Here is a 22,718-nt window from a genome sequence, read left to right as displayed (position 1 = left end):
TCAGTTTTTAACATAAAAACTTTTTGCTGCAACACCAAAGTGATCCCCACAAACTCCTTTTTTAAATCAACTTCCTTGTTTGCCATTTAGTTGCCACTAACCGACCCAGTGACGTCATATTCTGTACTCACACAAAATGGTGCTACTTGTGCTCTAATAACTGTAACTTAAAACACTTATTTTTTTTAAATCCAGCTTTAACCTCCTAAGACCCAAACGCTTTCATAGCGTGCATCTTTTATTTCTCTTTGATATTTGGCTGACTGGGACCTGATGAATGTAAAAACAAAGAATTACCTGATTTTTTTTTTTTACCTGATCTTTGTTTCTGATAAAAATGACATCCACATATGAGGACATTCACTTAAAATTTATAAATTTAAATACAAAGAAATGAACAGTTTCTAATATTTATGGTACTTTTATTTCATTGGGGAGAGAATATCAACTCAAAGTAAAACCAAAAAAACACATTACATGTAAGTTCTAAATTGATTTGTATGCTATTGAGTGAAATTAGTATTTAATCCTCAAGGAAAACATGACTTAGTTGGCAGGTTTTCAGGAGGGATTTTGGCCTTTCTTTACAGAAATGCTACATGGAATGTTAAGAGGTAAAAAAAGAAAAGAAAAATAACTTAAACAATCAATAATTATTGATATTGGTCTCAATTTATTTTCTGCCAATTGACAGCTGTAGTTTGGTGCTTGGTTTCCGTTCATCATTCTTAACATTCAGCTGCTTTTTCTTCAGTTTGACTGTGTCTAAATTTCTGTGTGCACTGAAGCAGGGTAACATAAGGCTGGGCTTTGTCAGGAGCCTGGTCAAATGGAGTTTTGCTATCTAATTGCCAGAGATGTCAAATTATGAAACCGTGAAGCTAGAGTGTGTCAGACTGCTTTGATTTGACCAGCAAAACATCAGCCTTTTGACACTAGCATGTTCAAAATGAAAAATAAGTAGGTTGAGCTTGTGTGTCTCCCTATCCAACACGAGTGAGAACGTGTTGCCCTATCCTTCCCTGTGACATCATACAGAACCAAGAGTATAACTGTTAGAAACAGTGTTTGCAGTAGAAGAAACTTTAGATGTCAACAAATCCATAATCTCATACAGTCTTAAAAAGATGGAATTAACTGGTCAACTCAGCAACACTAAAAGGCCCAGACAAGAGAAAACTAAAGTGGATGATCACAGAATTCTTTCCAAGTTAAAATAACCCCTCCCACAACATTTAACCAAGTCAAGTCCACTTTCGAAGAGGTAAGTGTGTCATCAAAGTATTTAGTTAAGACACTTTCATCCTTTCAGGAATGTAAATACAGAGGTGTATATTAGACTTCACCTGAAAACATCTAAAAGAGCTCTGAAGAGCAGATCTCTTATATATTAAACCAAGATTTATTTGTAACAGAATGATAGGAGGAGAAAAATAGGGAGAGGAACAGCTCATGATCTGAAGCATACCATTATATTCTGTCAAACAAGGTGCAGGTAACATTATGCCATGGCCATTTTATGGTTGCTGTTGGATAAAAGTCCCTAACTTTTACTGCTAATGTGACTCTCAGGCTTGGTGCTTCAAATTGCGAATAGAAGTTGGAACCAAACCATACTGCTGAGCAACCCAAGAACCATTACAGGATTAAAAAGGATGGCAGAGCAACCCACAAACAAGCTGCTAAAAAAATAACTGATATATTTTAAGTTCACATTTAGAATAAATGTATTCCCAACACTTACACCAATGCCACTCTTTGCATATTTTTGCAGTATGATAGAATAACATATACATTTCTGTTTTTATGCTAGTGTAAAAAAAATTACTCTTGGTGTGCCCACCTGTACTCTATATCAGCTATTCCACATTAAAATACTTCGTCGCTACTACTTTACTGGCCCTTTTCCACAGCAGGCATTCTGAACAGCCATGGCAGGAAATAAGCAGGTGTAACTGATATACATGTAATGGTCAGTTTTCTTTCTTTATTTTTCTTTCTGCTTTGGTCCGCTGTCAACTGTGAAGAGCTGTGACTCATTAATGTTACTGGGTTATGTTATGTTACAAAAGATGCAGTGGTATTGATCACTGGGCCAGATTTCCATGATAGTGGCACTGCTTTCTGCTCATGCTTTGGTGTACTTTTTAATAACAGGCTTTCAAATTGTATTATCGTTAAACAATAGGGCCAGAAAAAAGAAAAAAAAAAACATTAACGCAGCAGGCATTCACTGTAGACAGGAATGAGCCGCAATATAACTTAATACAAACGTATTTCACGTTAGGTATTAAAATAATTCCAGTTGTTTCCAAACTTGCCACTGATCCACCGTCATAGGGCACTGATCGCTGTATTAATTAACAGCGATCTTGATCAACACGCCATGTTTCCATGTCTGCAGCGCTGCTTTCCCAGCATGCACCAGTTTCCCATCAGAAATTGCATAATTTGTTGCCTCTTTTTTATATGAGGCATGCATGGGAATTTTAACATTATGATAAAAAAAAATTACATTAAATAAAGAACTCTACTGTATATACATTGTGCATAGTACATATAGCACAATATTGTAATGGCTAATATTTAGCTCACTTGAAACAACACGTCACTATTAATATTATTATTATTATTATTTTTAATAATAATAATGATAATAATAAGGACAACGATGATAATAATGATAATGATCCCGAGTGGTTCAGATGTGAGTGTTGGCAGTGTGTTTCTGTAATGTGTCCGGGCTGAGAGCTGCAGCACGCCGCCTTGTAGCGCCTCATCGTCGCCTCCAGTCCGCTGTGTGCGCGTGCCTGCTGCAGCGGCAGAGATGTAAAGTGGATTAAAGAGCCGGGATAACGCGGTGGGATTTGAACCGCCGTTTTTTCTTTTTTCTTTGCTTTCTTTAATTTGCCGGGGCTCTCTTATATTCACCGCATCGCTTTTCTCTTTGTGCTTGTGTGTGTGTCTCTCTCTGTGTGTACGTGTGTGTGCGCGCGCGCGCGCGTGTTTCTCTCGTGCAGCTCCTCTCTGCTGGGATCCTGGTCTGCCAGGGGCTGCAAAACCGTGCTTGTCGACTCATTCAGAACCAAATGCTCTTGTGACAGACTGTCCACCTTCGCCATTTTAGCACGGCTAAATCCCGAAATGGTAAGTCCGACAACCTCCCATGACTTCCATAAAGGTATCGGAGACGGGATGTGTTTTTGTGGGGTTCTTTGAGAATGCATCAGCTGTTTCTTTTTTTTTCTCTCTCTCTAAAGGGCGTCATTGTCATTACATATCAACAGATCCTCCCTCTTTCCCCCTCCTTCCTTTTCTATGTCTCGACATGCCAAAGCCATGCTGCAAAAGGTTATTAAAGGCTTGCCAAAAAAAGGATTTTATTTAGGGGGTGTCTTTATTTATGTGGCTGTTTATCTCTTCCAAGAGGAGGAGCAGCACCGTGCTAACCTGTGGTCTCTGCTCTCAGATATTCACACACATGACACCATGAGTAGGATTTCAAATCATGTTAGAGCTGATGATCATAACTGCATGCCCCTCAAATTCCACACCCCTCCTTAATTTTCTTATTTTAGGTAAACGCCAACAATTGGTGTTCACATTAGCATATTTTCCCATAATAGCCTGTCAGTTGTGTCTCCATGGTTATCACAGGCCCAGTGGAGAAGGTGCTGCATGGCAATTCCATAATCTGTACTACAACAACAAGCAGCAGGACACATTTTACCCAGACTTGGAGGTAAAGCAGGACACAGAACACAATGCCCTTCCATTGTGGCTGCAGCTGGGCTCAGCAGTCAGCTATGTGTCTTCAGAAATCCCAGCCGAATCCCAGTGACTCAAACGTGGCCCAGTTTCTGTGGGCACAGGGCTGTGTCTTTGTGGCAATTTTTCATTTAGACCGATTAGTTATTATTAGACTGGAAATTGCCTCAGAAGCAGTTTGTTCACTAGTTGCCCTGGTAACAACATGGGCACAGAGGCTTTCTTAAAGATACAGGAGGCAGCAGGCTGCCCGTCATGCTGCCTGAACAACTTAGAGAAAGAGGCTAAGCCAAGGGGAAGAGCTGAAAAAAAAACAGACTGGCTATAGCGCAGCCACCACGTATAAGTTAATTCAGGTTTTGATTGAACTGGGAAGAGCTGGGATGAAAGGTGCTGATGGAGTGTGGTTGTGGTTAGTTTAGCATAGCTTATTGATATTTAAAATTGTAATAGTAAACAAAAGTCATGTTGGTAGGTACCTTGGTTTGGGACTTGGTTCATGTGTGAAAGAGATTTTGAAAAAGTAGTAGTGCCCACTGGGCATAATTGGACATGGATACTTGCTAACTAACTAACAGACTAATAATTAAGCACTGCTTGAGACGTGTAGTTCAAAGGCGAGAATAAGCAGGAGAGTCCTAGTGACTTTACATCTTACTGGTATCTTATCTTACTGGTACTTATATGGATGAGTAATTAAAACCTTTCTTTTATAGAGCTGTTATGAAAAGGGAAACCATTTCTTTTACAAGGACTGACCCTTGATGCCAGGACTTTTGATGCAAGGGTCATGTATCCAATGGAAGAAGTCCAGTTTTTGGTACTTAGACATTGATTGCATTTTTCTGATGCATCACAGCCAGTCCAGTAATGATAGAGATGCACGGTGTTGTTGACCAGGTAGAATTTTCACACTGGAACATCCATTAAATCGCAAGTTTTTGATAATGTCTTTTAAATCAGTTGAATCCTTTGTGTTCAGTAGAAATGTTTGACACTGCTATATTTTAATATAATATAATGAAATTGCTTTTCTTATTTTGTGGGTTTAATGATTCATGTTATATTGTAACTTGATCAGTACAGGGATCAAAAATGAGGACAATCTATTCGCTCCTCTCAACCTCCAGATGAGCCATTCAGTTATCTGGACAGGACCTTGGCTGAGGGAGGAGAGGAGGAAAAAGCAGGAGGTCATACCTTGATAAGTTACAAGCTGACACACTGGGCACAGTGCGAGTATGAAGCAAACCGTCTTGCTTAGGAAGAAACAGTAGAACAACAAAAAGGCCTTAACAGTCGATTGTTTTTTTGATATCCAAGTGTGTCTGTGGAGACATGTAAAAAATCGCTGTATAATATGTATTATCTGAATTAAACACATTGTAAAAATGAGCTTCCATTTTATTAATTTAGTCCTGGAAAAAGGACAAATAGTTTAAAAATCAGTTAATAATTTAAAACATTTAGTTAATCAACATGCCAAATATTCACTGTCCAACTTGTCAAATTTGAGAATTTGCTACTTTGTCATTAGAAATGTGCTATCTCTGAGTCTTAGACTTTCAGAATATATATAAAAATGTGAGAAAATTTGTTAAATTTGTGAGATAGTTATGTCTTTTTAACTTTTTATAGATAAAATAATCTCTATGTGTTTGCGTACGTAAAAATAGCACACCCTGTTTAAATGTTTTCAACGGTGTATAGGAGAGGTAATTGAAACCCTATGAAATTCATCTTTTATGCATAAATATTCAGCTGGAGATTTTTATGATTAATCTGGTAATATTTTTTCAAATAATTAATTGTTAGTTACTAAACAATTACAGCTATAATTAGAAATTGGGCCAAGAGCTCTCCTTTTAGCCCATAGACAGTTCTTAACCCCAAAATATTTCTTTTCAAATCAGCGAGGCAAAGACAGTTAATCATTTTGTTGTTTTATTTTTTCCCTTAGTGGCATCAGCAGGCAGAAATTATAGGGGTGAAGAATAGTAATGACACTGAGGATCTGAGGTCATTTCTTTAGTCCTTCATTTATACCTTGAATTATGATGGCTGTGGACTGGTAGTCATTCTTGTTCTAGTTCTTTGCTTGTTTGCTTGAATGGCACATGGGTAGTTGGTGCATTAAAAACTAAAAGCCTGTAAACTCCTGAGAATTTTGTGGACACGTAAATTTGAAAGCTGACGGCCATCTGCAGAGAGCCTTGCACTCATTATCGATCTTAACTCCATTTCACATATGACATGGCTCTAGTAGTGAGGCAAGTTTCTTAACTCAAGCCATTAAACTACAATGCTACCACATGTACTGTAGATATTAGCTTTCTGTCTCTGGATTTATAGGTCATCTTTTAACACTTTTCTCAGTGCTGTGCCATATAATATTGTCTGTTATAACACAGGTATAATTATTATGTGATGTAAAACTTACAAAACTTACATTTCTGGATATCAGTGCTGCAACGACATCGTGCAGCGACAACCACGAGACAAGCTCGGAAACGTTGGGGAGCTTTTGATGACAATCTAGCATCTGAAAATGGAGCTACTTCAACATCCAATCAAGCATAGTTATTTTCAAAATAAGAACAGTTCCTAAAGGTGGAAACAACAAACATCTCTGACAATTCAGTCAAATGCAAGAATGAAATAAACGCAGCTGATGATGTGTGACCCAAAACTAAACAAATATCTCAGCTAAGCATCACTGAAGTACTCACTTGTTACCTTGCGTATGACAGGAAGTGCAAACAGTGGATGGAAATCACTGATGCATGACGGTAAAGGAGGGCTATAAGCAGCTAGTTAAAACACTCCACCCTATGATAATATTCCACACTCTCCTGAAAAGTTACCAGATAAAGATAATTTACTTTTCATATATAATTTACTTTAAGTGTTAAGCAGTCATGTAGCATTATAGTTACTAATAAGTTGTAATATTTAATAATCAATATGTAATAAATTCACAGGAAACTACTACAACTACTTTTGTGTTTACATTTGGTATAAAGCTATTATTGCTCTATAATTCTGCTGCTGCTTCTTCTGGCACCTTAAAGCAATAGATTCAGACTTTCAATTAAGCAGTCTGTGATCAATGACAGTAACTCTTCAGAAAAGAAGGATGGAAAATGCCCTTCATTTTGTTTGCACTGCTAAATGTTGCTCCCTTTAATAAGCTGATAAAATGCTGGCAAAACACACGTTTTTAGGGCTTTTTTTCTATATTATTAGAAATAGTGTTGCAAATTTCTTTGAAATATTGTAATATAATGTAAAGGCTGTATTGTCCACCCCTGTTTCTCCCTCTATCATATGTCAATCATTAGTATCCTTCACTAGCACAAATCCTATTGCAGAATGGATGAGAATGGAAAACCAGTATAGAACTGGTTCCCAGTAGTTCAATACTCTGGAATTGTTAGATTCCAGTTATCAGTTCCACTTGCACTTGCGCTGCAGTCTGCTGATTTCAGTTTGTGTGCCAGAGGGGGAAATAATGGCATAGTCTACAGCAGCGGTCTCCAACCTTTTTTGCGCCACGGACCGGTTTATGCCCGACAATATTTTCACGGACCGGCCTTTAAGGTGTCGCGGATAAATACAACAAAATAAAACTAGTACCGGTACCGAAAAAAAGAAGATTTATTCATAACACACGCGAAAAGACCCAGAAAAACCGAGTTAACGATAAAAACGATAACAAAATAACGCTGAAAACCAATAAAAACCCTGAAAACGATACATTTCACACCTGAGCCTCAACTCATGCGGACCGGTACCAAACGACTCACGGACCGGTACCGGTCCGAGGCCCGGGGGCTGGGGACCGCTGGTCTACAGTAGGGGTGCAACGATTCACAAAATTCACGGTTCGGTTCAGTTCGATACTTTGGTGTCACGGTTCAATATTTTTTCGATACAAAAACATGTTCATGCCTTTTTAATTTGTCATTTATTAAAATTATAAATATATATTTTAACTCAAAAGTACAGTTTTTAAATTTAATGTTGCTGAAACAACAAAATCGTCGATGACTAATTTTATAGTCGATGCGTTGTTTGAAGCTTTGTAAGATCCCAAAAGACCCAGGAATAAGTAGTAGGATTTAAGAGTGTAATAACGGACTGAAACAGAAGATGTTTGACTCAGTCAGCGCTCCAGATGAGTTAATTGATAATCGCGTTAGTTGCGCATTAACGCTGACAGCACAAAAAAAAAAAATAGAGTCTAGGGCTGCCACGATTAGTCATCCCTGTCAGTGCACCCCAGGGTGGCTGTGGCTACAATGTAGCTTGCCATCACCAGTGTGTGAATGTGTGTGTGAATGGGTGGATGACTGGATATGTAAAGCGCTTTGGGGTCCTTAGGGACTAGCAAAGCGCTATATAAATACAGGCCATTTACCATTTATCCCAAAAGAGTAAGAATAATAATAATGTACACTTTTATTGATCCCCGTGGGGAAATTCTTCTCTGCATTTAACCCATTCACTCAGTGAAGCAGTGGGCAGCCACCAGTGCAGCGCCCGGGGAGCAGCGTGTGGGGATGGTACCTTGCTCAAGGGTACCTCAGGGTAGCCGTTCAGGGGATTCGAACCCCTGACCTTCCGATCATGGGGCAACCGCTTTACCTACTGAGCTATCCCTGCCCCCCTATAAGTATAATAAGAATAAGTAGTAGAGTGTAAGAGTGTAATAACAGACTGAAACAGAAGATGGCAGCACTGCATGTACAAGTATGCCAGCTGCCGTTAAACCCCGAAAAAGAAGAAGCAGTGTCCGGTATCGTAGCTGTGTCCAAATTCAGGAACCACATCCTCCTGTGCCCGCATTTGTAGGCTGATTACGTTACAGCGACATGACAAAGACTGTCCAAATTCAAAAACTCCGACAAATGCGGCCGACAAATGCGCCCTTCATTTCCCCAAATTGGAAGGATGGGTCGGGTGTATACTTCGTGGCCCAACCTATCCCAGAATTCATAGCGCGGCCCTGCTCAGTTTCCAACAATGGCGGCAGCTAATTAGTTTTAATATTACTCTTATTATTCTTTCTGGGTCACAAAATAAACGTTTAAGATATTTTCAGGCAATAATGTAGCTGTGTAAATTTCAAATATCTGCTCAGTTTATCAAGACACCACATATTTTCAAAAGCGCTCCGACGTTTTCCGAGACGTCTGTTACCCACTAGCTCGATAGCTAGCTGGGGTTCAAGGCTCACTAGAGCCGGTGAGAACACCGGACTCCCGGCAAATCGTTTTCAAACCCACCACCGTCTTTCGCTACTCAGGTTAAACATGATATATATAAGTCACTTAGATAACTTAAAAATGTTATTGTTTGGCTTTTTTCAGTATTTTATTTGTTCCTGAGTAAATTGTTTGGCTGAGATTAAAGTTATAGTTTTTACACAGCAGAATAAATGTCAAGCAGACAACTGATTATCAGAAGTGTGAGATGCTCGAGAATATACTCCGGTGTCCTGTTATATTTTAGATAGCAAGGAGCAGACGGCTGAGTTTATTAAACTCTGCCGAAACAATCTGCAAATTTCATTAAAATTTTATAAACTAATATCTTGTCTTTGTTTTTAGTTAGCACATACCTTAAACACTTAAATCTGTAAGCTAATGATAGTTATATAGTCCAATGGACGCATGATCTGATTAGTTGACTAATCGCAAAAATAATCGGTGACTAGTCGACTATCAAAATAATTGTTTGTGGCAGCCCTAATAGAGTCGCCAATTTGGGATTTCTTTGGCTTTAAACGAGATGAAAGAGGTAAACCTAAGGATGTAACCAAAGCGGTGTGTCACTTGTGCAGACGTATAGTGCGAGCAAAGTACTCAAACACGGCTAACTTGCATGAGCATGTACGTGTCCACCATCCGGCTGAGTATGCTAGGCTATCACCAGCTTCTGCAGCTCCATCAACAAGCATTTGGGCGCACTCTGAGGAGGGTGCATTTCACTCGCAGATGAAAGAGGGTGCAGTTAATTTTTTCCTGTTGACTGCTTCTATTAGCTCCATCATTAATAGCAAACTTATTCATGGGCAAATAAATAATTAAATTGCCCTTGTAAAAACTATCGGCGATAGGCTATCGTGCTGGCTATTGTTGATAGTCGATATATTCGTCCAATCGCCCAACCCTAGTGCATAGTGTTTCCCCTGGGTTGCTGCTGGTGTGTTTTTTTTTAAGCCTTGTTCCACACTTCCAGTTGTACTACAGGATGGTCTGAACTGCTATACTGTTTCCTGAGAGAGGATAAAGCCTTATGTTCGTATTATGTTTGTCACAATACAAAGAACATGTTGTGGTTGTGTTGGTAGTAGATGACTTACACTCTGTTCGCGATTTGATCATGTGTACTGCTCTTAGTATTATGGACCATGTTGGTCATTATTGGCTTTGTCTATGTTCATTAATCGGCAAATATAAAGTAGATCACTTAAAGAGCTTTCTTCTCCTGTTGGTACTTTTCCCCTGTTGCCGTCTAATGCTAATTTGGCCTTTAGTTTTGCTCTGTTCACATGTGTGACATAATGAATTAAGCTAATAATTACCAGTAAACAAATATTGGCATATCCTCAACGTGCTGCAGCCTCCCTGCAGCCTGCAACCACCTGTGCAGATGACAGGCTGTTTGAATTCTGTTGTTTCCAGAAAGCATTGTGTCTCCTAAGGAAAGCTAAATTCCCGCTTGTGCTTTTTCCAGAAATTTCAGCTTTTCTCATTTCTCATGCTCTTCTTTTTTCCCCTTTCCCCTATGTTCTATTATTTTGCGAGACAGCCACGGCCGCCATTCGAATTATTCCTGATGCAACACATAGCAGCTTCTAAATGGCCCAGCCTCTGTCTGCAGCTAGCCTTCTACAGCCTCAGCATGACAAATACCCCAACCTCCTTTTTTTCCTCTGTCCCCCCCCCCCTTGCTCCTCCCATACTTCCATCTCTTTCTTCTCTACCCCTCAGTCATTTCATCCCACCATTTTTCATTCTCTGATGTCGCATCACATTGTAGTTCTGCCTCTCTCCCTCTGCTTACTACATCATTTACTCTCTAGCTGCCACCTCTGGTGTGCGTTTTGCTCAGTCCAGCTTCACTGCAGACTTTTAGAAGGAAAAACAGGGAACAAATGCACTGCAGTCAAAGGCAAAGCCCTCTGAACCCAGTGTGCTACCATTGGTAGACCCGTGTGCAGTGTAGGGAGAGAGGATGAATGAATGTGCCTGTGCTGGTATCAACTGGATGCTATAAGCCTGGCCTCTAGTCGCAGTGACAAGCCTCACGTCAATTAGCCCATTGTAGGAGTAACAAATAGGTAGATAGTATGAGGGCTGTAGGCTGTTAGAGAGGCAGCATCTGTTGATGTTTTATCTATCAAGTGGAACTACAGTTATGGGAGTCATAGCTGTACTCTGATTTGCACATCAAGATGTCTTGTGGTCATATGAAAACCTAAAAATAAATAAATGGAAAGCAAATGATCTGATGATCGGTGAAAGAGAAACCTTCTGTGTTTTCATTTTTTGACTAAGCCACTTTTTTGTGATTGGTTTTCTAGCCAAGTATGTGCAGGTTTATTATCTATTTCCAGCATGAAGATAAAGTAGCATGTGTGCAGTGCAGTGAAAAAGCATTTATCTGATTTGTTAGCTTTTTGCATACTTGTCAGTGGTGTGTTTAAAGTCTGCTCATGTGGAATTATGTGATCTGGCCATTTTCTTGTGGACAGGAATGCTCTCATCTGGACTCTGTGTGAGCTTTGGTACGAGGCAAGTTCTGTCGTTAGCTGAGGAAGAACTAAAAAGTTTGTCTGTCTCAGCAGACGCCTTTCTGTTTCACTGCACTTGTAATCTTTTTTTCTCCCACTTTGCTTTTAGAGAAGGAACTCACTGCAGTGCAGATTAATCAGAGGATTTAATTAACTTGGCCCCGGCACACACATCAAACCTGGAGACAAGACAGGCTATAAACTCAGCCAATTATCTTCTGCTAGAGGGGTGGGGGTAAATGTGATGGGGTTGGAAACCCCTCGCGTCCCGGTCCCCTCAGGTCCAGCCATCCTCCATCTGTGAGCAACTGCAAAGCCTTTTTTCACTGCTACTACTGCACCCTCATCTCACCTTAATCTTCTTCACCCGAACACAGCACAGCATTAGCGATGAGCTGTTCCAGCTACTGATCCAGCCACATTAGGTTTGGATGATTACTCCAGCAAATAACTTTGTATCTGTTATTAAAACGCATTCCCTTGCATATTCACTGAAGAGACCGCCTACCATGACGAAATGGGTGTACAATTGTTTCACTTCATTTCTGTTGAATCAAATTTGGAATTTTAGTGCAATCATAATAACGTCGGTGGGTATTGACTCTTTGCTGTAAATGTCTCTTCTTCCTAGAGCTTTTGGTTTATACCGACTAAATATAAGTGCATTTCAGTGGGAAATGTCATTAAAATGCCTTTTGTTTTTAACTGAACTTCTTGGCTTGAATGATGGTAATCTTGCTAGGTTTTTTTGTGGAGCCAGTTCTAAAAAAAAAATTCAGCTCCTCCCTTGTCACAAGGGATTGCCACTGGTGGTAGCTCCTCTTATTTGTCAGAGTGGAGTTACATCGGATGCACTGGCCGACACAGCCATAAAAGGCTTAGGGGGTCTAGCTTCAATCAAACCACAAAACTTTAACTTGCCAAGGGAATATGTAAACCACAACTTACATATCTTGGTGTATCCTGAGAACCAGCTCACATGTTGAGAACTGTCTATTCTGCTGTGGTATTAGTAGTAGATGAAATACACTCCAAGGAAAACTTCCCTCACCCCTGCTATAGATATTACTGTAATGGGCTAACCTTATCGCGTGATGTGCTTTGATCAGGCCAAAGCATTTTGGCTTACAACTAGGGAAGGGGATAGAGAACCGGTTTTGCAGAAAACTAGTTCCCAGTAGTCCAATTCCTTGGAATTGTTAATCTGCCTGCCTATCAGTCCCGCTTATCGGTTCTTGCACTTGCAGTAGAATCAACTGATTTCGGTTCACATGTCAGAGGAGGAAAATAGCAGCGCAGTGCATGGATAGGACAAGATAAATAGTAAAGTGGAAAACTGCATCCATAGATCTCATAGATCTGCTGCTAAGCAGTTTTCCACTTTACTATTTATCTTGTCCACAAGCTCATCTTTGATGATACCAGCCCAAACCAGTACTCCACCTCCACCTTGCTGGCGTCTGAGTCGGACTGGAGCTCTCTGCCCTTTACCAATCCAGCCGCGGGCCCATCCATCTGGCCCATCAAGACTCACTCTCATTTCATCAGTCCATAAAACCTTAGAAAAACCAGTCTTGAGATATTTCTTGGCCCAGTCTTGACGTTTCAGCTTGTGTGTCTTGTTCAGTGGTGGTCGTCTTTCAGCCTTTCTTACCTTGGCCATGTCTCTGAGTATTGCACACCTTGTGCTTTTGGGCACTCCAGTGATGTTGCAGCTCTGAAATATGGCCAAACTGGTGGCAAGTGGCATCTTGGCAGCTGCACGCTTGACTTTTCTCAGTTCATGGGCAGTTATTTTGCGCCTTGGTTTTTCCACATGCTTCTTGCGACCCTGTTGATTATTTTGAATGAAACGCTTGATTGTTCGATGATCACGCTTCAGAAGCTTTGCAATTTTGAGACTGCTGCATCCCTCTGCAAGATATCTCACTATTTTTTACTTTTCTGAGCCTGTCAAGTCCTTCTTTTGACCCATTTTGCCAAAGGAAAGGACGTTGCCTAATAATTATGCACACCTGATATAGGGTGTTGATGTCATTAGACCACACCCCTTCTCATTACAGTGATGCACATCACCTAATATGCTTAATTGGTAGTAGGCTTTCGAGCCTATACAGCTTGGAGTAAGACAACATGCATGAAGAGGATGATGTGGACAAAATACTCATTTGCCTAATAATTCTGCACTCCCTGTACAGCTGCTGCAGATGGTACATGGTTACATGGTTGCTATGGTGACCAAGACAGTGGCAGACAAGGTTTTGGGAATGAAAAAAGCGAAGGTGTCACGTCTTCATTTTCCTTTATTTTAATTTGTCTGTTCAATATGGAAATTGACTTTGTATGCATACATTGTCCGTGTGTGTGTGGGTGGTGTGTGTGCATTTCTGCTGATTGGAAGTATTGTGGTTTCTTCCTAAATCACCTTGAAGTCACCTTACTGTCAAACTGAAAGCAGAAAAGAAGCAGGAGCATTCTTTCAGAATCTCTACGTGTGTGTGTGTGAGAAAGAGAGAGCGAGAGAGAGAGAGAGAGAGAGAGTGACATCCTGCTAACCTTTACACCTCTAGTGACTACCTACTCTACACCTCTACTAATCTTATCCTGTGCAGCCATTAAACCAGGCTCAAAGTAAGGCGGTGCGATATGACCAAAATCTCATCCTGATAACAATATATATCACAAAATAGAGCATTTTCTGTAAATTCTGTGAATCTCAGGCAACCTTGTGTACCTGGAGTTGAGTGTTTTGACTGATGCATGAAACTATATATGAGTATTTATTACACGGCGTGGTGCGGGGAAAAGCCGGTTCTAATGTTTGAGTCTAAGGATTTTTTTCAGCGCTCTTTTTTGCTCCTCATCCGTAAACTCTCTCCATACTCTTTCACATGATTCTTGCGTAGATGGTAGAAGAGGTTTGTTGTGTTGGAGTCTGTTGTGGGGACCTGTTTGCGGCAAAGTTTGCATAGTAAAGTTTTCTTCTCCATGTCAGACTTTTCATAACCAAACCAGATCCATGCTACAGAGGTAGCCCCTCGTTTAGGAATAAGGTCCTCAATTTGTTTTGACTGGTCTTTCTGTTTCAAGCTGCCTGGTTCTACCTCACCTTCACTGGTCATGCTTGTATTCTCTGAAATGATGAAAAAATATTTCCATAAACAGTGGATTTTGTGACACCACCAAACAAATGATAGCAAATAATATTAAACGGTAGATGTTTTATTTTCGTCATGCATCGTCATATCGCACAGTCCTAGTTTAATGTTTTTTTGTGTGCTGGTGCTTTATTAGCTAGAGTTACACATGATAAAAACTAAATCCATCCATATTACATATAAATTTAATATAGATAGTGGCTCTTTAATGTATTGGCTTACACATTTACCTAACAACAGGAAAATGGACTCCGCTGAATTTGAACCATGGATGACCCAGTTAGGAGGTGAAAACTCAACAAATCAAGCCAACATGGATTTTTCTTTTCTGCTGTCAGCTCTTGTCAAATTCTGTGCACACAACAGATCTGCATGACCCCACTGACGAGTCCCTCTGACTTTGTTTGCAGCAATGGGCTTTTTCATTATTCACTTTTCACTTTATCAGATAAAGTGGAATAGATCTTGATTGTATTTCACATTTTTCTTTTTTGTCCTCCTTCCTTTTATTTGCAGAACATGGATAAGACACAACTCCCGTCTGTGACACTGATTGTAGGCTGTGGAGTGTCTTCACTGACATTGCTGCTACTCATCATCATCTATGTGTCTGTCTGGAGGTGAGATATTACAGCTTGCGTTAAAAATATTAGCACAGGGCTGTGATTAATGTGAGGAGGAAGTGTTAACAACAGACTAGCAGCTCATCAGGTGGGAGGATATGAACCATCTGACTTAAATCTATCAAGGACAAAAGGACAGTGCTACTAAAAGCATGCTTTCTGCTGGTTTTAAGATTTTCAAAGATTGTGTTTCATTTTATTAAAAAGCCTACAAAATTATTAAAAGCTCTTAAATAAGCAGTAGAGCCAAAATCTAATGTAACAGTGTAGATTGAGAATGTAAAATCTTCTACTTTCCAAAGCTGTACCTACAGTATCTTTTCCATTAGTAACTACTTGGATCGCCACAGTTTTCAGAGTTTTCCATTAGGTCATAGCACCTGATACCAGGTAGCATGTCCGAGCATGTCCTAAAATGTGATGTCGTCAGACTGCATGCCACCGATTGGCAGGTTAGTAGCATCACTCGATGAGTCGTGAGAACTAGGGGTGGCTTTTTCCTGATTCAAATTGATTTTAGTTTGAATAATGCAATATCCATTCATTAAATCCTGATTTGGTTTTTAAATATAAATGTATTATGTCAGAAACGCCAGAATCTCAGCGTAAAGCTCACAAAACTATTTCAACAACCACCAAAAAGCCAAAATAGCAGGTACACGGATTCCGCTCAAACATGTAAACACAAAACGAGATCCACGGCACGTACGCGGACATGCCATCATCTCACAGATTCTGAAGCTGCAGGTTTTTCGTCAATCTCCAACCAAAATTCACTGAATCAGCAACAAAAGAAGACCAAAACTACGCTTCACGTTTGAAAGGCATAGTAAAAAGTGCCCTCTTACTTTGGCAGTTTTGCTCACACCATAATAAAATCACTCTTGTTTCACAGCTCTTTCTCTCAGTATACTTCAAGACCAGTTTACCATCAAGAATCTCTATTTTTTATCTCTATCGCTATTACTTGCTTGCTTACTAAGCACCAAACTACCGTAGTGCACAGTGTTATCGGCAACAGTTTTTTTCTTGTCTTCCCGCAAGAAAACCTCATTTCTGCTGTTCAGTACCGAAGAAATTGAAACTTTTATAAATTATGCCAAACTGCAAAACACTTAGCTGTGTAATTAAAACCTCTTGAACTTTGCTCTGCTTCACCTCAGCAACATGTTCATATGTGGTTTAATGTTTTTTTTTTCAGTTTTTGATCTACTGCAGAATATTTTTAAGGCGGTTATCTGCTATAAAAAGCCAGGCCAAGAAAATTTCCTTCATATTTTTTTGTTTCATCCTCTGTTACTTTGACACAAAAGCATCTGCTGTGATGTTTAAACCTCTGATGAAGTCTCACAAGTGTCAGTTTTGTTTTTATACTTAGATATAAAAATATGGATATGTACTGATAAATGATCATAATTATAACTGTCTGAGTCAAAATTGAATTAAATTGAATCAAAGCGAAATCGGGGATCACATTGAATCAGGTTGACGATACCCAAGCCTAAAGAGAGCGTCTCATTAAAACCGAGCCTATATTTCACATTTGTTTAGATACTGAATGGGGAGAGTAATGGTGCCATCCTATCAAATCCTTAAGTCTCTTGATCTATGAGTCTGGACAGAAATGGATGTAAACTGTACCTGAACCAGTTGGTGGAGGTATAGAACAACAAAGAATTCTAGTTTTCCCCTTTTGAAGTTTAGAAACTGAAAAAACGTGAGCTTTGCTATCATGTACCACAGCAAACTTTGCATTTCTTTGTATCTTTTCTATTTTTGAAGTCACAAAATATATACCATGTTTTTCTTTTACTAGAGGACTAATTGGCTAAGCAGCTGAAATGTGATATAACACCTAATTCTAGTTTTGTTTTTTTGTTTTATTTTTTTTATCCATACTGACTTTTTGGAGTCCTCTAGGGAAAAAGTGTATTCCCCAAGCAGCTGGTCATTTTTTTGCTGGAGACTGACTGTATGCAAGTGAAACCAGAGGTTGCTACACCAAAAACCTCTCTGCTCTGCGATTGTTTTGACTACAGCTGAACAAAAAAAAACACAACTATTTTTGGTTTGCATCGCACTTTTTGCTCTCTTTCTTTCCGCTACCGCTCGATGAGTAGTTTGTGAATGTTTGCAGACAAGTCAGTCTTCCAAGCAAAGGACAGGTAACCATGGCAATCTGTTAGCAACTAAAGCACCCTTTTTCAGTGAAGCACTGTATACCTCTTTGCAACCAATTTCGCATGCTGATTACCACCAACTACTTTCCAAAGTCTTCTCTAGTGAATGGTAGTGGCCAGTTGGGCCAATTACAGGTAGTGTAATGACAAGACTGGTTTTAAATGACATTCTACTGTATGCAGCATGAAAAATAAAAGTTTTCTTACCTCAGTGAATCTTGCACAAAAAGCATGTTCAGTGTATTCTGGAAAATTAATGTAAATTGTAGAATGAATTTAACCCAAAATATACACTATATTTATACACACACACACACACACACACACACACACATATATATATATATATATATATATATATATATATATATATATATATATATATATATATATATATATATATGTGTGTGTGTCAAGCGACAAGCGACAAGATACTGGAATGCCTAGAATTGTACAAGATCAATGGGACCCTAAGAGCCTTCATCAGGAACTCAATGGGGATGTGGCGTACAACACTAGAGGCCAACTCCAAGCCCATAGCACAAGTCACCATCAAGTGCGGGATCTACCAAGGAGATGCTCTGTCCCCACTGCTGTTCTGCATAGGCCTGAACCCCCTCAGTGAGATCATTAACAAGACTGGCTATGGATACCGACTACGGAACGGAGCAGCTGTCAGCCACCTCCTGTACATGGATGACATCAAGCTGTATGCCAAGAGTGAACGAGACATCGATTCACTGATCCACACTACCAGGCTATACAGCAATGACATTGGAATGTCGTTCGGACTGGAGACGTGTAGTCGGATGGTATCAAAGAGAGGGGAGGTAGTCAGAACTGAGGGGATTGAACTACCAGAAGGCAACATTGCAGACATAGAGGACAGTTACAAGTACCTGGGGATCCCGCAGGCAAATGGGAACCATGAAGAGGCCGCTAGAAAGGCTGCAACCACCAAGTACCTGCAGAGGGTCAGGCAAGTCCTGAGGAGTCAGCTGAATGGTAAGAACAAGATCCGGGCCATCAACACGTACGCCCTGCCCATGATCAGGTACCCTGCTGGGGTAATAGGCTGGCCAAAGGAGGAGATAGACAGAGCGTTCTCACTCCCGAGGCGTAACATGTCGACGTTTTGTCACGTCCCGCGGCGTTCCTGAGGAACGCGAAAGGAGACCTTCGGCGTTCTTATGGTACGCGGCGGGTTATGGCTGGAATCCAGTGCAATGACGCTCCCGCGGGAGTAGACGTTCCAGCCCTGTATTCCAGCCCTAAACCTAACCTTATCCCTAGCCCTGACCATAACCTTATTCCTGACCTTAACCAGGACTTTAATGATGTTAAATAGCGTGTTTCTAAGCGATTTGAAGAATAAGAGCGAACATGTGTAGGTTCAGTCCAGATGGTTCTCATATTTCCTCTTTTTCCGAGGTCGTCATTTAGGAACGTGGTGGGTAGCCGAAAACGTAATATGGTGACGATTTGTCACCTAGCGTAAAAAGTTACGCTTTGGGAGTGAGAACGGGTTGAGATAGAAGCCACTGACATAAAGACAAGAAAGCTCCTTACCATGCATGGAGGGTTTCACCCCAAGTCCAGCACCCTGAGGCTGTACGCTAAGCGGAAGGAAGGGGGCCGGGGACTGGTGAGTGTCAGCACCACAGTCCAGGATGAGACAAGGAACATCCAAGAATACATTGGGAAGATGGCCCCAACTGACCGAGTGCTCAGTGAATACCTCAGGCAGCAGAAACCCAAGAAAGAGGAGGGAGACGAGGAACCATCATGGAAGGACAGGCCCCTGCACGGTATGTACCACCGGCAGATAGAGGAGGTGGCTGATATCCAGAAATCCTACCAGTGGCTGGACAAAGCTGGACTGAAAGACAGCACAGAGGCACTAATCATGGCAGCACAAGAACAAGCTCTGAGTACAAGATCCATAGAGGCTGGGGTCTATCACACCAGGCAAGACCCCAGGTGCAGGCTGTGTAAAGATGCCCCAGAGACAATCCAGCACATAACAGCAGGGTGCAAGATGCTAGCAGGCAAGGCATACATGGAACGCCATAACCAAGTGGCCGGCATAGTGTACAGGAACATCTGTGCCGAGTATAACCTGGAAGTCCCGAGGTCAAAATGGGAGATGCCCCCAAGGGTGGTAGAGAATGACCGAGCTAAGATCCTGTGGGACTTCCAGATACAGACGGACAAAATGGTGGTGGCTAACCAACCGGACATAGTGGTGGTAGACAAACAGAAGAAGACGGCCGTAGTGATCGATGTAGCGGTTCCGAATGACAGCAATATCAGGAAGAAGGAACACGAGAAGCTGGAGAAATACCAAGGGCTCAGAGAAGAGCTCGAGAGGATGTGGAGGGTGAAGGTAACGGTGGTCCCCGTGGTAATCGGAGCACTAGGTGCGGTGACTCCCAAGCTAGGCGAGTGGCTCCAGCAGATCCCGGGAATAACATCGGAGATCTCTGTCCAAAAGAGCGCAGTCCTGGGAACAGCTAAGATACTGCGCAGGGCCCTCAAGCTCCCAGGCCTCTGGTAGAGGACCCGAGCTTGAAGGATAAACCGCCCGCAGGGGCGTGCTGGGTGTTTTTTTGTCAGACTGGTTTTACACTGTTGAAATATCCTATTATAGTATGAAAAACGTTTCATGCGTGCACGCTAAAAATAATAATAAAATTAAATAATAATTAAAGATAATTTGAACAAACTCTGTCAAAGGAGAGTTTTACAGTTTGCTTCAAACTTGGTTTGAAAAAGTCAGCATTAAGAATCACCTCTTGCATAAGAGTTAGAGATGCACTGACAAAAGGAAAAAAAGGGAACAGACTGCTAAAAACAGAATATACAAAAAAAAGTCTTTGCACTTGGAACCAGATTGTTATTTTGAAGATCACTATATGTCTAGAATCTTTGCATCCCTCTTAATATGTTCTGTTGTTGGAAGAATACAGTGACACTGTAACAGAGTTCTGCTTGACAGATTTAGGGCTAGCACTGTTATGTCACAGTGAGAGTATCTGGGTTCGAGTCCTGCTAGTCAGCTGTGTTTCTTCTGTGTGGAGTTTGTCTGCTCTCCCTCTGTCTGCATGTGTTTCCTCCCACAATCCAAAGATGTTAATAAACTGGCACTATAGAACATCCTCAATTAGTATTTGGTGCTGTGGTAGGAAAATACCACAGCATCTGGAGAAAGCCTTGAAGTTGATGCCCCGATCTTTTCCGTAGGTCTGACTGCTAGTTTCACTCATAGGTGTCTCTTTCATCCTCCTGCAGGTACATCCGGTCTGAGCGTTCAGTCATCCTTATTAACTTCTGCCTCTCCATTATCTCGTCCAATGCTCTTATTCTCATTGGACAGACGCAGACACGGAATAAGGTAAGCCAAACTCTTCCCTAGTGAATGGTAGTAGCCAGTGGTGCCAATTAAAGGTAGTGTAATGACAAGACAGGTTTTAAATGACATTCTACTGTATGCAGTCATATGAGTGAGAGTCACTCATATGACTGCAGTCATGTTCTTTGCCAGAGTATGTATTAATGAATAAAGTGTCTTCATACTTGTTTCCTGTCTTCACCTGTTGTTTCAGATCTTATGCACCCTGATTGCTGCGTTGCTTCATTTCTTCTTCTTGTCTTCATTCTGCTGGGTTCTGACAGAGGCATGGCAGTCCTACATGGCAGTGACAGGCCGCCTCAGGAATCGCATCATACGCAAGCGTTTCCTGTGTCTCGGCTGGGGTGGGCTTTCTCTCTCTCCAATTTTATTTACTTTCTTTCTTCTTGCGCTTATTCACCTTGTTCATCCTGTTTTTCTTCCTTATTTGCTTCCTGCTTTTTTCTTCTCTTCTTTTTTATCCCCTTTCCCTTTTTCCCTCATTGTTCACATCAGTTCCTCCTATATCTTTTTTTTCTTATTTTTCCAGGTTACTGTCCTTTTCTTGCCTAGTTTGTGCTTTCCTTCCTGCTGTTTTACCTTTCATTACCTGTTTATTCTTTTCTTCACTTCCTTTTATGTGTCTTGTCATCTACCTCATAATCTCTATGTTAAAGTCCATTTTTATTTCCTCCCAGGTCTCCCTGCTCTAGTAGTGGCGATCTCAGTGGGATTCACCAAGGCAAAGGGTTATGGAACATCAAGCTAGTAAGCAAGTTGTCCTATAGAGCTGTCATTGTATGCTACCTCTTCTTTAACTATTAATGGCAGAGTATTACACATGGCTGAAGGTTTGTTTGCTGTGTGTAATTGACCTCTCTCTTTTTTCCTGTCTCATCGATCATTCACTTCTTTTTCACCTCATTCAAACCCTTCATGTTCCTGCACTTTCTCTTCAAATCTCTCCCACATTAATTCCCTCTCTCAACCTCCATGTTTTCCTGCTTCTTTCTTGTAGCTGCTGGCTGTCTCTGGAAGGAGGTCTTCTCTATGCATTTGTGGGACCTGCTGCAGCCGTAGTCTTGGTATTTCTTCTACCCTTTTTAGTCTATGTTTGTATTCAGTGCATTAGTTTAACCTGTAGCTATAGCTCCCATCATGTGCCAATTTCATGTGTGTATCTGCTTAATGATTTATTAAACCTAGTAGTCATTATAGTAGTTGCTATACATTTTAATCATTCTAACAGTCTTGGTACTGGTGCTGTAAACAGATGATAAAAGTGCAGGATTAAAAGAAACTCAGAATTAAAATTGAAATATTGACCCAGGACAATAATATTATAATATTATTATTGTGTTTAAGCATTACTGTACATCACCATTTAGACCTTTGGACAATGACTAGTGCTGGAATCTCAGTGTAACATAAAATAAAACATTGAAAACATTGCACAATTGGATATTCCCTTTCCCTGATCTTTCATTTTTTCTGTCTCCTCTTATCATGCTTACTTCCTCCTCCTTTTCCTGCTCTTCCCTAATATTATTTACCTTTTTTCCTGCCCTCCTTTTTTTCTTCCATTTCCCTGTCAATGTGCTTCGTTTTCATCTTTTTCTGCCCCACGTCTTTATTTTCTCCTTAGTCTTTCTTTCCTCCTCTGTGTCATCCATGGCACTTTCCTGCCCTTAATCCATCCTCTTTAGTTCCTGTCTTCTTTGTTGTCTTTTGCTACCTTCCATTCTTATCTTACTTCCTTCTTTACTCCCTTGACATTTGTCATATTTCCATGAAGTT

General features: G+C 40.6%; 1 protein-coding gene across 10 annotated transcripts in view; it reads left to right on the top strand.

Annotated features, from left to right (window-relative positions):
• Window positions 1-22,718, top strand: part of adgrb1a (adhesion G protein-coupled receptor B1a) — a 208,475-nt gene that overhangs the window by 152,122 nt on the left and 33,635 nt on the right. For all 10 annotated transcript variants that reach the window (XM_026184581.1, XM_026184582.1, XM_026184584.1 and 7 more), the window contains 6 exons: window positions 3,021-3,147; window positions 15,244-15,347; window positions 20,822-20,924; window positions 21,136-21,286; window positions 21,620-21,689; window positions 21,940-22,006. In XM_026184581.1, the coding sequence (XP_026040366.1) occupies window positions 3,021-3,147; window positions 15,244-15,347; window positions 20,822-20,924; window positions 21,136-21,286; window positions 21,620-21,689; window positions 21,940-22,006 (622 nt within the window). The remainder of the gene's footprint in view (window positions 1-3,020; window positions 3,148-15,243; window positions 15,348-20,821; window positions 20,925-21,135; window positions 21,287-21,619; window positions 21,690-21,939; window positions 22,007-22,718) is intronic.

Source organism: Astatotilapia calliptera, chromosome 11, assembly GCF_900246225.1.
Source record: "Astatotilapia calliptera chromosome 11, fAstCal1.2, whole genome shotgun sequence".
Lineage (NCBI taxonomy): Eukaryota > Metazoa > Chordata > Actinopteri > Cichliformes > Cichlidae > Astatotilapia > Astatotilapia calliptera.
Note: the sequence above shows the minus strand (reverse complement) of the source record. Positions and strands in the feature narration are given on the sequence as shown.